At 47.3% G+C, this 17,456-nt stretch overlaps 1 protein-coding gene across 1 annotated transcript in view; it reads right to left on the bottom strand.

The window, feature by feature from the left end:
* Castor2 (cytosolic arginine sensor for mTORC1 subunit 2) overlaps positions 1 to 17,456 on the bottom strand; it is a 42,441-nt gene that overhangs the window by 9,335 nt on the left and 15,650 nt on the right. The window contains exon 2 of the mRNA XM_076923070.1: positions 8,594 to 8,664. Coding sequence (XP_076779185.1) covers positions 8,594 to 8,664 — 71 coding nt within the window. The remainder of the gene's footprint in view (positions 1 to 8,593; positions 8,665 to 17,456) is intronic.

The raw sequence follows: 17,456 nt of genomic DNA, 5'->3' as shown, positions 1-17,456 counted from the left end.
TTTATCTGTTTCTGGGTCTGTTTCCTCATTTAAAAATATTTTTATTTATGTGCATGCATATATGCGCGTGCATGCGTGCATGTGTGTGTGTGTGTTTGGTTATGTACAGATGACTGCAGTTGCTGAGGCGGCCAGAAGAGGGCGCTGGATACCCCCCTGGAGCTGGAATTACTGAAGTTTCTGAGTCACCAGACATAGGTGCTAGGGACCAAACTCAATTCCTCTGCTAGGGCAGCAAGTACTTTTATCTAGTGTCACATCTCCAGCCCCTAGTGTCCTCATTCAACCAACAGATAAGCCAAAGGTTCCATCTATGGAGGCCTAAGTAGGTGACATCCTGGATGGCAGATGGGCGGCTGGGTGCCTGAAGCACTTGTTAAGTTGTTTTATCTGTGTCCAGCTTTTGTTTCCTTCTGTCAAGCAGAGTTGGTAATACCTTGGTGAAGTCCTACTTCCTTTAAAAGAAGTATATTTTATTGCTATATTTTATGTGTATGTTCTCTTCTTGTCTGTGCACCACACGTGTGCTGGTGCCTGTGGAGGCCAGAAGAGGACATTAGAGCCACTGGAACTGGAGTTAGAGATGATTGTAAACCACTGTGTGGGGCCCGGGAATTGAACTCGGGTCCTCTTAACTACTGAGCCACCTCTCCAGCCCTGAACTTCTACTTCTTTAATTAAAAATTTAATTTATTTCTAAAGATTTGTTTTTTACAAAATTAAAAAAAAAAAAAGCCTTTAAAAAAAAAAGTTTATGTACATTGCTGTTTTTACCTGCATGTATGCCTGTAGATTGCATTTATACCTAATGCCCTTGTAGGCTGGAAGAGGGAATCTCATGGGGCTAGGGTTAGTTACAGACGGGTGTGAGACACCCTGTGCATGCTGGGGATGGAACCCAGGCCTTCTGCAAGAGAAGTCAGTGCTCTTAAACCCTGAGTTATCACTCTAGCCTCAAGATTTATTTTATTTTGTGTGTCTGTGTGTATGTGTGTGCTGGTGCCTTTGGAGGCTGGAAGAGGTCATCTGATTCCCTGGAGCTGAAACTATGAATGGTTGTGAGCCACCCACATGGATGCGAACCTGTGACGGTTTGTATACGCTTGTCCCAGGGAGTGGCAGTATTAGAGGGTGTGGCCTTATTGGAGCAGGTGTGTCACTATGGCTTTAAGACTATTATCCTAGCTGCCTGGAAGTCAGTCTTCTCCTAGCAGCCTTCAGATGAAGATGATGCAGCTCCTCCTGCATCATGCCTGCCTGGATGCTGCCATGCTCCCACCTTGATGATAATGGACTGAACCTCTGAACCTGTAAGCCAGCCCCAATTAAATGTCCTTTATAAGACTTGCCATGGTCATGGTGTCTGTTCACAGCAGTAAAACCCTAAGTTGGGTCCTTTCCAAGAGCAGCAAGCACTCCTAACAACTGAGCCATCCATCCCTTATTGGTTATGTTCTATGTATGTGTGTGCATGATGCATCTGAGTGGGTGTGTATCCCAGGGTGTATATGTAGAGGTCAGAGGTAACTGGGTGGAGTTGGTTTTCCCCTTCTACCTTTATGTGTGGGAACTCAGGACACTAGGCCTGTAAACTTTATTCACTGAAGCAACTCACCACTCTCACATTTTTTGGGGGGGTAGGGGGTGGGGGAGCGCAAGGACTCGAGTAGCCCAGGCTGGTCTTATGAAACCAGCTGTGTAGCTGAGCATCCTTCTGACCCGACCTCACGGTCACTGGGATGGCAGGCATTCTGCAGCTGCATTAGGTTCAAGTCGCGCTGGGCATGGAACACAGGGCTTTGTGCATGCCGGGCAAGCATCTACCAACTAAGCTCCAGCTCACGAATTCTTACTTCTCTCAATCTTTCTGTGCTCTACTTCTTCCTGCATATTGGACTGAATCTAGAAAAAGATCCTCAATCCAGATGCCTGAATGACATGTCCCTGGGTCCCTTCCAGCAGGGGCCAGTCTCCAAGCAGGCCTGGGCGTGAGATCCAGGCACCCAAAGGTTATATAGCTATGTTTTTAAACAGAAACATTCCCTTCTGGAGGAGAGCTCTGGAAAACACAGGACATCAACAAAACTCACAAGGCTCAGGGCATGGTGGCACCAACTTTTAATCCCAGCACTAGGGAGGCTGAGACAGGTGGATTTCTGTGAGCTCAAGGCCTGCTTGGTCTACGAAGTGAGTTTCAGGCCAGCCAATACATAGTGGGATCACATCTCACCAAAACAAAGCAAATAAATAAAATACTCAAACCCCAAACCTCACAAGGTTCAGGAAGATCCTGAAACTTACAAGACTCCAAAGCCCCTAATACAGGGGGAAAGGAGACTCTCCGTGGTGGAGCTGCCTTTGAGCTGTGTGGGGAGCTCCAGGGACGCAGCTCATTACCCATGCAGGTCAGGGGTTTTGGTGATGCAGCTGCCTTTGTTTCATCCATGTTCCTGTAAGTAACCCCAATAAACTTACTGGCTCAATAAGCTGAACTGGGGTGGAATCTCTTCTTGCGTCTGCTGTTGGTGCCCTATTTGGTACCATATTTGTTGATGTTTTCCCCAGGAAACGTCACACAACACCGTGTATATGGCACCTCCATGGATACAAACCCAGAGACTCATACAATTCTTCATAAAATCCCAGGCTCCTGCTAAGACCTTATGACTCCATTCTTGTCACGGAGTAGGATAGAGATATGGCAAGAAGTGGCCTGTGATACAGTACACACAGCAAGGAGCCTATAGAGGAAGCATGGCTGTCCACTCCACACAGATGCTTGAAAGAGACCAGCAATTTGCCCAATATCTCTAGACTGGAAACAACCAAGCCAAGTTCCACAGATAAAGACAGGTGGGGTGTGGTGGTGTACACCTGTAATCCCAGCTCCTTGGGAGGCCGAGGCAGAAGGAGCTTGGATTCGAGGCTAGCCTGGGCTACATAGTGAGCTTGAGTTAAAAAACAAAACAAAACACACACACACACACACACACACACACACACACACACCAAAAAATCAAAAACTAAATTGACAAAGGACTAAATAGCCAAGGACATACAGCCTTTGGTGGACTGGCTTTTTAGCATCCATAAAGCCCTGGGTTCCAGCCCCAGCACTCAAAACCAGAAGTGTTGGTGCATGCCTGTAGTCTAGCACTTGGGAAGTGGAGGCAGGAAGATCAGGAGGTCGTCCTGATGATTAGGGTCGTCCTTGATGGGACCAGTTTGTGATATGTGAGACAATGCCAAAAAAAAAAAAAAAAAAAAAAAAAAAAGAGGAGGCAACCAACTAAGCAAATAAAAAAGATTCAAATTTAGTGTATTCAAAATATCCAGTCCCTGTCTTGACCAACAAGAAGACACAAGAGTCCCCAAAGAGATGGAGTTGGGAGTGGTGTTAGAGACTAGAAAGGGTAGGGGGCTGGGCCAGAAAAGGTGGCTTGGGAGGAGAGGATGCTGGGTGAAGTCCATCAGAATCCTCTCTGCCTAGCTCCGTTGCCATGGTGACCACAGTCTAGGGGAACCCTATTGGTCCTGATGACTCAGAAGGACCTGCGGTCAGCAAGCTAGGGACACAAAGACAGCCGGCTTCATAAAAGAGAGAAAAGAGGAAGAACCGGTGGACCAGTAATCCCTGGGCCTCGGTGTCTTGGACTCCCTACGCCCACGTAGTAGGAACAGGATTCCTAAGTCCTGGCCCTGCCCAGATCTTGTCTCAGTTCTAAAATTCTTTTCTGTGTGTACATGTGCACACCCATGTAGAGGTCAGAGGTTGAGCTGGTGTTTTTCCTAATCATTCACACCTTAAAAAAAAAAAAAAAAAAAGGTTTTACTGTGTGTGTATATATATGTGCAGGCCTGTGTGTGTGTCATGGTACCAAAGTGGAGGTCAGAAAATAACCCGTGGGAGTCAATCATCTTCCACATGTAGGCTGTGGGGATGAAACTCAGGTTGTCTGGCTTGGTTGTGTCCACCCTTACCCACTGAGCAATCTCACCAGTCCTTGTGTTTTTGAGACAGGATCTCTCTCTGGACTAGACTGGCTGGACATTGAGCACCAGGAATCCTCCTGCCTCTGTAATTCTAGTTTTGGTTACAGGTATTTACTATGCACAACTAACTTCCCTTCCTTCCTTCCTTCCTTCCTTCCTTCCTTCCTTCCTTCCTTCCTTCCTTCCTTCCTTCCACCCTTCCTCACATCCCTTGATGGTGGCAAGTCAGGAAGCCCAGAAAACAGCAAGTTACAGTATGATGTATTCCACAATGAAACAGATAATGCGTCATGTCCCTGGAGTACAACCTTAAGCCATTTTGGGGAAGATTCAGGTAGGATCATAGGCACCCATGTTCAGTGGTCAATGTCCTCGGCGTCAGAGTGACGACACTAGACAGGCCTATTTATATGCTTTTAATTTTTAAAAACTCTATGTATGTATGTATGTATGTATGTATGTATGTATGTATGTGTATGTTCATGTGTATGCAGGTGCACATGAAGTCCAGAAGAGGGCATCCAATCCCTAAGAGCTGGATTTACAGATGGCTATGAGCTGTCTGATGTGAAACTGAACTCAGGTTGACTCTGCAAAACAAGTGGTCTTAATTCCTGAGCCTTTTCTCCAGTCTAAAGACAAGGGTCTCATGTAGCCCAGGCTAGCCTTGAATTTACTCTGTTGATGGACATTTGGTTCTTCATCTGTAAAATGGATGTTTAACTTTAACCCTATGGACCACTAGAATGAGCCCAAGGTCCCTGCTGAATACAAAGCTGTCTGGTGATGAGATGCTCCTTAGTGGCAATTACCACTTCAATCAAGGCACACAAGTTTGCTTCATTTGTTTTTGTTTTAGGGAGGGGGCAATGATAGCTATCCCTGGAGTATGGTTTTCCATGGGGAGGCTCAGGGGGTAGCAAGTGAGGCAATTCCAAGTTTGTTGGAGCTTTGAATATATTAGGCAGGTGCTCTACCACTGAGCCACGCCCCCAGCCCCTCACTGGGGGATTCTAGGCAGGGGCTCTACCACTGAGCTATGCCCCCAGTTGTCAGAAGCCATCTGGGAAAGGCTAAAGACATACAAATGAAATTTCTGGAGATGGCCTGCTGGTTTGCATGGCCTGCAGTGGGTGAGCTCTGTGAGGCAAGGTCCCAAGAGACTTTATTCCAGGATTGCTTCTTACTGCTGACATGCCTTTTCCTGTCACTATTACATAGCTTGGGCAATAGTCTGCCCAATAGCCTGGGCATTCACCCACCCTATTGGGCAGACTTTCTGCAGGTCAGCATGAAGATACATTCTCATGTGTAATGCTGTATAAACAAATTGATGATTTCATAATTCCTAGTAAGAATTTTACAGAACTCCTAAATTTATACAAGTAATCTCAAATTCTCTATGGTATAAAAGCTGCAAATAAGCAAACCTTCATGTGTCACGGGCTGATGGCACTAGAAAAAGAAAGCAGTCTTAGAACAAATTTACGATCAAGGAAAACATTCCTTCTAGGTTAGGTATGAGAACACTGTCAGGTAACTAATGTTTATAAACTGGAAATGGACACCTTATTGTAGGTGCCAGGACAGAAAATAAATGATAGATTACTCTACCTATACAGGACCTCAAAATAAGGCACAAGGCAGATAATTTGTCTTTTGACAAAACTATGCTAACTTGTGACATAAAAATTATTGCTTTGAACTTATAATGAACTTATGGGGGGGGGCTAGTAACAGATACTGAATGTTTAGTGAGATGCCAGTCTTAATGGAAAGACATAAACAATTCTGCCGTTTTTCCTTAAATTTTATAGACTTACAACATGAATTCTTGCCTTAAACTTACTATGAACTTATTGGAATATAAAAGTATCTAGAAAATCATGTAATCAATTATCCTGTTGTAACAGCTCTACCTGATAGTTGTATGAGGTAATTATTTTTTTTTTTTTTTTTTTTTTTTTTTTTTTTTTTACAGAAAGTATATATACTGAGAACAGAAATAAAGGCTTGTTGGAATTTCTTTTTCTGTCTCATCCAGACTGAGTGAGTGTTTTTTCTGCAAGCCTAAATTTTTTTCTCTATTTTTTTTTCTTTCATTCTTTCTAATTCTTTTCTCTCTGGTTCATGAAGAGTTAATAAACTCCAGGCCTCTCCTGGCCAGTAAGGGGTCTTTGAGCCAGAGAGAAAAGAACCCTAGGAACTGAAACTTTTTTTTTTTTTTTTTACCTCATCCCCTGCTGCCAACAGCAGGAGTTAATTGGCAGAAACCAGTGGCTTTTAGCCACAGAATTGCAAGAGAGAGTTAAGGTCCCAGAACAATAAGAGAGAGTTACAAGACCAGAAATTGGTCTTTGGCCTTTGTCCGATGCTGTGTTCCAATACAGTACCAGGGCAGGTCCCCAGCACCAAGTCCCTTATTGAGGGATTCTAGGCAAGTGCTCTACCACTGAGCCACACCCCCAGCCCTTTGGGCTTGCACCGAAATAACTCAGGCTAACTCCTTAGTACTGACCTTCTATCTCATTCTCTTAGATACTAGGGTTATTCCTGTCTCTCTCCACAGACTTTTGGAGACTGTCACTTAGGCTTCCCAGGACGCCCAACATCTGGGAGCAAGTTCAATGGCTTCCCTCTGCTCTGTGATCAATATGGTGCAGGCAAGAAAAATAAATGCACTTCCATTTGCACAGAGCCTCTGGGAAATCAATGTCAAGCTGGACACTGAGTTGGGGGTGTGGCTCAGCAGCTCAGAGTGTGCCTACCATGGGTTAAGCACTGAGAATCATCTCCAGAACTGCATAAATAAATGACTAAATAATTAAGTAAGCATAGATCAAGTTGCCATTTTTGTTGTTGTTGTTGCTTTTGGGACAGGGTCTCACTCTTTAGCCTGGCTGGCCTAGAACCTACTATATAGACCAAGCTAGTCCTGAACTCACAGAGATCTACCTGCCTTTGCCCATGCTGGGATTAAGGGTGTGTGCCATCACACCATGAGCTCAATAAACTTCTTTAGCAAACAAAGAACCAGGGTCAGGTTTGGAGAGGACAAGTGATAACTGCTAATTGGTACAGCGCTTCATTTCAAGGTGATTACATATTCTCCCAAACTCACTGAGGGACAGGGATACTGCAGGGTAAAAACCCAGGGTTTTACCCAAAGCATGGCATCAACCAGGTGTGGTGGTGCACAGCTGTAAGGTCAGCGCTTGAGAAGTAGAGGCAGGAGGATCAGAAGTTCAAGACCATCTTCATCTATGTAGAGAGTGCAAGGCTAGCCTGAGGTACACGAGACTGTCTCAGAAACCAATAAAACAACTTGCTATACCTATACTTAAAAATGGTGGTTAATTTTCCATTTTCTGAGGTTTCTCTGTGTAGCCCTGCCTGTCCTAGAACTCAGAGATCTCACCTCTGCCTCCTGTGTGCTGGGATTAAAGGTGTGCTTCACCACTGCCTGGTAAGTGGTGGTTAATTTTTGAAAAATTATTGCTTTATTATTTTATGTGTATGCGTGTTTCGTCTGCATGTGTGTTTGCATACCACCTGCATGCAGTACCCAAGGAGGCCAGAAGAGGGCATCAGACAGAGCCCCTGGAACTGGAGTTCCAGAAGGCTGTGAGCCACCATTTGGGGCTGGGAATTGAATCCAGGTTCCCTGGAGTTCAGCTTGTGCTTTTAACCACTGAGCCATTTTTTTGAGCCCTCAAAAAGATAAATTTTTGGATAACTGAATGATATTTAAATTAAAAAATGAAAAAAAAAAAAAAAAAAAAGAATAGAGAGATGGTTAAGCAGTTAAGAGCACTTAGTACTCTTGCCAAGGACCTGGTCTCAGTTTCCAGCACCCCTGTGGGAGCTCACAATGGCCTGCAACTCTGGTTCCAGAGGATCTGATGCCTTCTACAGGCGTCTGCATACATGTGGTGTGCATACATATATTCAGGCATGCACACATACACATTAGCTAAATAAAAAAAGTTTTTGTATGAAAAACATTTAAAAAGAAAGAAAAATGGGGGGGGGGGGGAAGCCAGGCATGATGTCATATTCCTATAATCCCAGCATTTGGGAAGCTACGGCCAGAAGCTCATAAGTTTGAGGTTAGCTTGGGCTATATCAGAAGACCCTATCTTAATCTCCTTCCCCACAACAATGGATAGCTCAGTAGGTAAACATGCTTGCACCAAGCCTGCCCACCTGAGTGTACTCTCTGGAACCCACAGGTAGAAGGTAGAAATGACTTCCACAGGTTGCCCTCTGACCTTTGCACCCATGCTCTGGCATGTGTGTGTGCACATACACACAAAATAAAGCAATAAATGTAAAAAGTAAAAAGAGACCACCACCACCACCACCACCACCACCACCACCACCACCACCACCACCACCACCACCACCCACAACTCCAAATCTCAAAAACAAACTAATCCAACCAACCAACCAAAAAACAAAATAAAACAAAACAAACAACCAAACAAAAAACCTATAAAAACCTGCAGTTTTAAAAAAAAAAATTTGTTTTAAAACAACAAAGAAAATAGAAAACCGAATAAGGAGGGAGGTGGCCCAACTTGGGAGGAGAAACACTTACCAAGGAAGCCCTCTTCATCTACGATGATGGTGTAATCCTCAGGGGTCTCTGTCAGACTGAAAAACTTGCACCTGAGGAAAAAGACATAAGAATAACTGGTCAGTTGGGAAGGTCCCCTGATGAGCCACGCCCCAGGCCCTCCCTGGGGGATTCTAGGCAGGGGCTCTACCACTGAGCCACGCCCCCAGCCCCTCACTGGGGGATTCTAGGCAGGGGCTCTACTGCTGAGCCACGCCCCCAGCCCCTCACTGGAGGATTCTAGGCAGGGGCTCTACCACTGAGCCACGCCCCCAGCCCCTCACTGGGGGATTCTAGGCAGGGGCTCTACTGCTGAGCCACGCCCCCAGCCCCTCACTGGAGGATTCTAGGCAGGGGCTCTACCACTGAGCCACGCCCCCAGCCCCTCACTGGGGGATTCTAGGCAGGGGCTCTACCGCTGAGCCACGCCCCCAGGCCCTCACTGGGGGATTCTAGGCAGGGGCTCTACCACTGAGCCACGCCCCCAGCCCCTCACTGGGGGATTCTAGGCAGGGGCTCTACCACTGAGCCACGCCCCCAGTCCCTCACTGGGGATTCTAGGCAGGTGCTCTACCACTAAGCTGCATTGTCAAGTCCCTTGTGTACTTTCTGGTATGTGGTGGTGGTGGCAAAATCCACATCTGTATCAAACCCATAGAACTATCCACTAAAAAGGGTGACTTTTTTTTTTTTTTTTGAGACAGTCTCTTGTAGCCCAGGCTAGCCCCCAACTCATTCATCATCCATATTAGCAATGCTGACCTACAACTTCCAATCCTCCACCTACAAAGGACTGGGATTACAGATGTGTACCACCGCAACTGGCTAAGAGAGCAATGCTTGCTATGTGCAAATTATGTATCCCAAACTTGATCTTCAAGGGGCTGAAGAGATGGCTCTGTGGTTAACAGCCCTTACTGTTCTTATAGAGGACTTGGGTTTGATTCTAAGCACCCATATCAAGTGGCTTACCAGTGCCTGCAGCTCCAGTTTCTGCATAGCCAACTACAGCTGACCTCCATGTGATATACATAAACTCACACAGGCACATTCATACACATATCAAATACTGTAAATTTGTAAAGTCAGTAAATCCTGAAACCAAACGACAGAACAATGAAACTGATTTTCACGAAAGTGCCAGTTTGGGGCCAGGGGGTACACATTCCTTGTCTCCTGGATGTCCTGCTTAGGCCCCAGCATACACTCATTTGTGTCTGTGCACACGTGAGCAGGCAGTGCTGCACACGTGGATGCCAGAGGCCAACTTGCAGGAGCAGGTTCTCTCTTCCCACCATGTAGGTTCCGTGGATTGAGCTCAGGTTATCAGATTTGGCTGCAGTCGCTTTCACCCACTGAGCCATCCTGCCAGCCCTCTTTGGTTTCTTAGGGAAATCTCTGTCCATGTCTGTTCCATAGCCAATGTGGAACTTTGTTGTTGTTTTGAGACAAGAGTTTGTCTGTAGAGCCTTGGTTATCCTGGAACTCACTTTGTAGACCGGGCTGGCCTCAGACTCAGAGATCTGTCTGCCTCTGCCTCCCAAGTGCTGGGATTAGAGGTGTGCGCCACCACCGCCCAATCAACTTGTAATTCTTATCTAGAAAAACACAATATATAATGGCCTCAAAGAATGGCAGCAAACTCTTGTAAGCGGCTATCAGTACTCTTGTGGGGTTCCGTCATTGGGGCCCCACATCCTCAGAGAAAAACCTGAAGCTCTCAGTTTCCAGATGGTTGAAGCAGGTGCATGCTGGGAGGGATGGGGCCTCCCAGCTGCCTGAGAGCCTGGTATTCAGGAATGGGCAAGATACTTCCTCCAGCCACCCTCAAGGCTGTAGGGACACTCCAGAAATAGACCCGACACACTGGTCTAGAGGCATAAACAACCAGCAGACGGCAACCAGGGCCTCTGTGGACATGAGGTATAAATAACTAAGTTGTTGAAGTGACATGTCCCTAGGGGCCAGCCAGCTGTTGGATGTCCATCTCAATTCAATGTGCATACTGGCTCAGAGAGGACCTTTAGGACAGAGGGGACAGAGGGACCTGTTGCTCTCACTGGTCACCAAGTGCCCTGTGTCTTCACCTGACCCTGTAGGGCAGCACTTCTCAACCTGTGGAGTGGCATATCAGATATCCTGCATATATCGGATATTTACAGTATGATTCATAACTGCAGCAAAATTGCAGTTATGAAGTAAAAATAAAATAATGTTATGGTTGGGGGTCACCACAACAGGAGGAACTCTATTACAGGGTCATGTTAGGAAGGTTGAGAACCACTGTTCTAGGACCGTCTCCTTGTTATTGTTTGTGTATGCATGTGTGGGATATACACACACACACACACACACACACACGTCCTGATGCATGTGCCTGTATGTATGAGCGGCCAGGGAAGGGTGTTGGCTGTCACCCTCCATCAGTCACATTATTCCTTTGTGACAGGGTCTCTCTGGAACATGGAGCTCGAATTGTTTGGTTAAGTTGGAAGCCGGTAAGCCCCAGCGACCTCCTGTCTCTCTCCCCGCAACCCCTACCACATGGCATTTCAGGCAAGGATCATACCAGACCTGATTGGGTGCTAGGATCTAAACTCAGGTCTTCATGGTTGCACACAGACCCAGGAGAGCCTGGAGATTGCAGTAATTCCTCTGCTTCAGCTTCTTAGGTGCTAGGATTACATGTATGTATTACCATATCTTCCTTTTCTTTCTTTTTCAAGTTTCTCTTTGTCTGTCTGTCTGTCTGTCTCTGTGTGTTGTGCACGCGTGCGTGCATATAAGCAGCCACCACCTTCTCCTCACTAATGAGACTCCATAGTCTGAAGCTATCTGTATTAGGACTGGAGGACAGTGGGGGCGGGGGTTTGGGCTGTTCATGCATCACAGTATGAGGGAAAGTCTGTTCATATTGTGTATGTGAAGAACTTCCTTAATAGTTAGACAGAGCCGGCCTGGTAGAGTATCAGGAAGAGCACACCTGACATCCCAGCCCCTCAGAGGACTGCTGTGCATCTGAGACCACACAGGGTTACACTGTGAATTCTACAAGTAGCAACTGCAATCCCTTTCCACCCTTCAACTCCGTATCCTTCTGCTTCAGCCTCCTGTAGTCACCCGGTAACAAGTACGCACTACAACACCTGGTGTTTCTTGAAGTGCCAGGGATGAAACCCAGGGCCTTGCATACTTAGCTAGCACTCTGTCTGAGGTGTGCACTTAGGTTCACTGGGATTCTAGGCAGGGGTTCTACCACTGAGCCACGGCCCCAGCCCCTCACTGGGGGATTCTAGGCAGGGGCTCTACCACTGAGCCACACTCTCAGCCCCTCACTGGGGGATTCTAGGCAGGGGCTCTACCACTGAGCCACGCCCCCAGCCCCTCACTGGGGGATTCTAGGCAGGGGCTCTACCACTGAGCCACGCCCCCAGCCCCTCACTGGGGGATTCTAGGCAGGGGCTCTACCACTGAGCCACACCCTCAGCCCCTCACTGGGGGATTCTAGGCAGGGGCTCTACCACTGAGCCACGCCCCCAGCCCCTCCCTGGGGGATTCTAGGCAGGGGCTCTACCACTGAGCCACGCCCCCAGCCCCTCACTGGGGGATTCTAGGCAGGGGCTCTACCACTGAGCCACACCCTCAGCCCCTCACTGGGGGATTCTAGGCAGGGGCTCTACCACTGAGCCACGCCCCCTAAAGGATTCTTGGTGAAAGCCACACCTCCAGCTTGTACTGTCCCTATTTTTGCCTTGTCCTGGCCGAGTTCAAGTTACTCACCATCTCCTTCCCTCTCTTGATGGGACTGGAGACCCAACAAATTTCCCATGCGCTTTGCTCTGCACAACAGTCTACTCCCCCAAGGATGCCCAACTTTCTGTCAACACAGGAAGGTAAGGAGCACACTGAAGTCAACCCTTGCCGTTAAGCAATCTGTGGTCCTGTGGTCATCTCCCCACAACCCAGACACTATTAACTACAAATGACATTCCCTGGAGGGCCCAGCTCAGGTATTGCCTGAGGCTGTTGACCAGTTGCCTAGTAACCGAAGTGTGTTGTTCTCTAGGTCAGTGCCACTCAAACTCCCTTTGGCTGATGGCCAGTTCTTTTAGCTGTCTGTCTGATGTGGCCCGCGTCTGTCCCATCATCAAATGACCTTCATCACTAGACATTTCCTTGCTCAGACTCGACAATTCCCTATCCATCCAGCCCCCTAAGTACCCACCCTTCCCCTCAGACACAGGCTTTGTGTGTGTGTATGTGTGTGTGTGTGTAGCCCTGGCTGTTCTGAACTGGCTCTACAGACTAGGCTGGCCTTGAACTCAGAGAGATTCCACCTGCCTCTGCCTCCCGAGTGCTGGGATTAAGGTTTGTGTTCCTCCATGCTCTTAATTCCTATGCTATAGGTATCCTACTGAGGGTCCCTCTTAAACCCCTGCAGCCTTGTGCCTTGTTTCAAAGAATCACTCCCTTCACAAACTTCACCTCTGGCCTCTTCCTCTCCCAGAGCTCAAGTTTTCTCCAAATAAAAAAGTATATTTAGAGACATTTATTTGATGTGTTTGAGTGTTTTGTCTGCATGTGTATGTATGTAGCATGTGTGTAGCTCATACAGACCCGGTGTCCAAGGAAGTCGGAAGAGGGCATCCTGGAACTAACTGGAGGTATGTGTATGGACGGCTCGAAACTGCTATGTGGGTGTTGGGACCAGAACCTGAGTCCTGTCAAAGAGAAGCAAGTGCCCCGAGCTATCTCTCTATTAAGAAAGAAAAAAGATTTATTTTATTTTTAATTATGAGTTTGTGTGAGGGGGTCTGTGCTTGTTGAATGTAGGAGGTGACCACGAAGACCAGAAGAGGGTGTTGGATCCCCTAAAGCTGGAGTTGCAGGGAGTTGTGCGCTGCCCAACAGGGGTGCTGGGACCAAAGGAGGGTCCTCTGCAATAGCAGTGCGCTCTCGGAGCTACTGAAACACTTCTCCAGGTTCAGCTTCCTCCGTTCTAGAAAAGGATGTCCTTTATCCACACCTCTTCCTCAGGACACAGGCCTAAAGCCACTGCCGGCTGGATGATGGCTTTTCTCCACCCAGTTCAATTCAACAGTGACCTCTACACTCCACAGCTGATGGCTGTGACGTCATACCATCCTGTCCCTGACCTGTGATTGGTCCCCTAGCTAGCTGTCCAGAGCCTTTCTGGAAACCAATAGTCTCCCGTCCTGTCTCCAGCCTTCTCGGGGATGATAACTGTCCTCTGTTCCCTGAAGGGACTTCTCTCCAGTGGGTGACTGCTCTGGAGCAGCCTCCCAGGGCCTTGCTAGCCTTGGACCATTCACTCTTCCTCCTCCATCCCAGGGTTCCTCCAGCTGCTTGCCTGCCTTTCCTGCATGATTCCCTGCTGTCAACTGTCTGAAAAGCATTTACCTCCTCTCCTACCCTCTCTCCTGCCTTCAACTTCCCCCTCCCTCAGTATCCCCCCCCCTTTACCCTTTATCTCCTCCCCCTTATTTTTTCCTTTCCTCCTATGTAGCCCAGGCTGGTTTGCAACTTGAGATCCTCCTGCCTCAGCCTCCAGGCCAGGATCTTACCCAAGTATCTCATATCCACTCTCTTCCTATTGCCTGCTTCGCAATGACCTTGCAGCAGGCCACACTAAAGACAGTTCACCCTTAGGGGATGGACATGCTGTCACCCAAGTCAGTTGGTCTTCAGAATTCTATGGCTGTTCCCTTTGGGCCTAGCTGGAGCCAACTACCCAGGCAAAGCCAAGGCCCGTGGCTGCCTGGATCAGGGGCCCAGGCGCTGAGTCACCTCTGAGAACATTCCTATCTTCAATCAGTGTGGCTGCCTGGCTGGATGGCCTGACTGCCTCTGGAAATTCGATCTGTTTACTCTCCGATTCTTCACCCAGCAGAAAGAGGCCCCTTACTAGGGCCTCTCCCCAGGGCATCCTGGGCCACAAGTCACCAAGCCTTGGCTAGGCCAAGCCCTGTTTCAGAACCGCACCTGCAGCCTGAAGGCAGACAGGGAGGGTGAATTGGAGATCAAATCAGCCAGAAAGCCATCTCAGAGATGTATGGCCCCGATAAACGTAGCAGGAAGAAGAGACGAATAAGTGCTCATTTAATTAGTGGCCCAGTTTATCACAAGGTCCCCGTTGAAACCACAGGAGGCTAAGGCTTAGTGGGTAACAGTGTTCAATCTGCGAGCGTAAGGATCTGAGACTGAATACCCTGCGCCCATGTAAAAAGCCAGCCATGGTTATGCGTGCCGATAACCCTGGCACTGAGAGGCAGGCGGATCCCAGGAGTTTGCTGTTCAGTGGAAGATCCTATCTCAGGGCAGTAAGACGGAGACCGATAGAGGAAGGCGCTCAATGTCCTGAAATGCTTTCTGCATGAGCGCGAAGGCATGGCACCTGCAGATTCACATGCATGCACCACACACTTCACACCCAGACACACACCGCGGAAGGAAGGTTGGCTGTGGCAATAAAAACTTAGAACCTTAGTACTGTGGAGGCTGTGGCAGGAAGGTATCCGGCTGCTGTACTTCCCAGCAAGACCCGGTCTTAGAAAAGGGGAGGGGCTTCCTGGCATCATTCTGATGGCGGGCAGGAAGAGACAGAATAAAGGGGTAGGACTGCAAAGAATTCTGGGTAACCACCATTTGCAAGCGCCTAGGCATGGGACGCTCACTCCTTTCTGAGGCAACACACCCTACCCTGGCTTTTAGAATCCTTTGCAGGCTTTTTTTTTTTTTTTTTTTTTTTTTTTTTTTTTTAATTTATTTAAATGTTGCTTCAAGCTTGTAAAACACTAGCCCGGCGGAAGGCTGGGAATTGAGGGCTTACCTTATAAATCCAAGGATCCTAGTTTGATTCCCAGAGCCCGTGTGAAAAGGCTTGGTGTAATTTTGAATTTTGTAAATTTTGAATGTAATCCCAGCAGTGGGTTAGCAGAGACAGGAAATAGTACATAGTACATGTATGAAGTCCCCCAAAGAATATATATAAATGCAGAAAGTCTTTATGAACCCACTCCAAATTCTGCTTCGTAAAAAAATGATTCCTGAATGTATCCATGGATCAATGCACTGGTGATGTCAAGACCTCCATAATGCAATCGCTACCCAAAACCCTGGCAGCTGGCAATCAACCTTTAACACACACACACACACACACACACACACACACACTGACTGGAGATGTAGATCAGAGTGCTTGCTTAGCATGATAAAAGCCTGAGTTCTCTCTCTAGTACCCCCATAAACTAAGTGAGGTGGTGCACCCCTGTGACTCCAGCACTTGGAAGGTCAGGAAGATCAGAAGTTCAAGGCCATCCACAGCAACACTTTAAGTTGAGATTAGCCTGGGCTACATTTTAAAAACTACAGCTATAGTTAACAGGTACAGACTTAATTTTCCACCCATCCATGAATCTATGTGTTTATGGATATAGGTTATCCATTCATCCCATCCATCTACCACCTGTCCATCCATCCATCTACGGTAACATCCACCAACCTACCTATTCATCAATCCATCCATCCATCCATCCATCCATCCATCCATCCATCCATCCATCCACATTATCTATCCATTATTTATCCACATACCTACTTATCTACTGTTCATCCATTAATTAATAACGAGTCTATTAGTCATCCATCTGGATGAGTTTTGTTAGACATTATAACACATTACTGTATTATCACTAGGTTATTAGTCACTCTAGCACTCAGGAGTCCCACAACAGGATACACGCAGGGTGCAGAACTAGGGAAGCTGGTCCATGGATCAGTCTAGTGTGAAGACCTCAGATCCTGAGGGCTCACTGTTTCAGATGTTGGGATCTAAGGGGCTGGACACCATAAAGTCCCGATGTCCAAGGGCAGAAGAAAAGCATCCTACCTCTAAAATCAAATTTTCCCTTCCTTGCTTTTTTTATGGCAAGCTTCCTTCTACAAAGACATGTCTCTCCACTTCATCCCTCACTGGGGATTATAGGCAAATTTTTAATACCCAGTCATGTTCCAGCCTCTCACTAGAGATTCTAGGTAAGTTTTCTACACCAAGCCACGCCCCTAAACCCCTTACTGGGGGATTCTAGGCAGGGGCTATATACCGACTCAGGTTTGTTACCCAGGCTGGCCTTGAATCTACAATCCTCCCCCTCAGCCTCACGTGCAGTTGGGATGCCAGGCCTTTTAAAACAGTTTCTAAATTGTGGTAAAGCATGTAGAATATACACCTTGCCCTCCTAACTTTCTGCACCCTCCTGTGGCTGAAGGGACTGCCACTGTTATGTAACCAGGAAGGCCCACCTGTCTCCAGAACTCCTTCATCTTGCAGAACTGAAACCCAACGCCCTTAAGCAATAACTCTGTGCCCCTCCTCCAGCCCCTGGAAAACATACACTGCCTGATACATTGTCCCTATTATTTTATTTATTTATTTATTTATTTATTTATTTATTTATTTATTGGTTTTTCGAGACAGGGTTTCTCTGTGTAGCCCTGGCTGTCCTGGAACTCACTCTGTAGACCAGGCTGGCCTTGAACTCAGAAATCCGCCTGCCTCTGCCTCCCAAGTGCTGGGATTAAAGGCGTGTGCCACCACCGCCCGGCTTATTATTTTTTTAGTAAGTATTTCTTTTGTAAAGATTTAACGGACACACACGAGTGTGAGTGTAGGTATCCATGGAGACCAGAAGAGGGCATAAGATCCTCCGAGCTAGAGTTGGAGGTATTTATGAGTAGCTCTTGGTAAAACTTGGAACTGAATTCAGGTCCTCTGTAGACAGGGTGTCACTATGTAGCCCTGGTTGTCCTGGGACTCAGAGATCCA

This window comes from Arvicanthis niloticus, chromosome 24, assembly GCF_011762505.2.
Source record: "Arvicanthis niloticus isolate mArvNil1 chromosome 24, mArvNil1.pat.X, whole genome shotgun sequence".
Lineage (NCBI taxonomy): Eukaryota > Metazoa > Chordata > Mammalia > Rodentia > Muridae > Arvicanthis > Arvicanthis niloticus.
The sequence above is the reverse complement of the archived record's forward strand: the minus strand, read 5'-3'. Positions and strand labels throughout refer to the sequence as shown.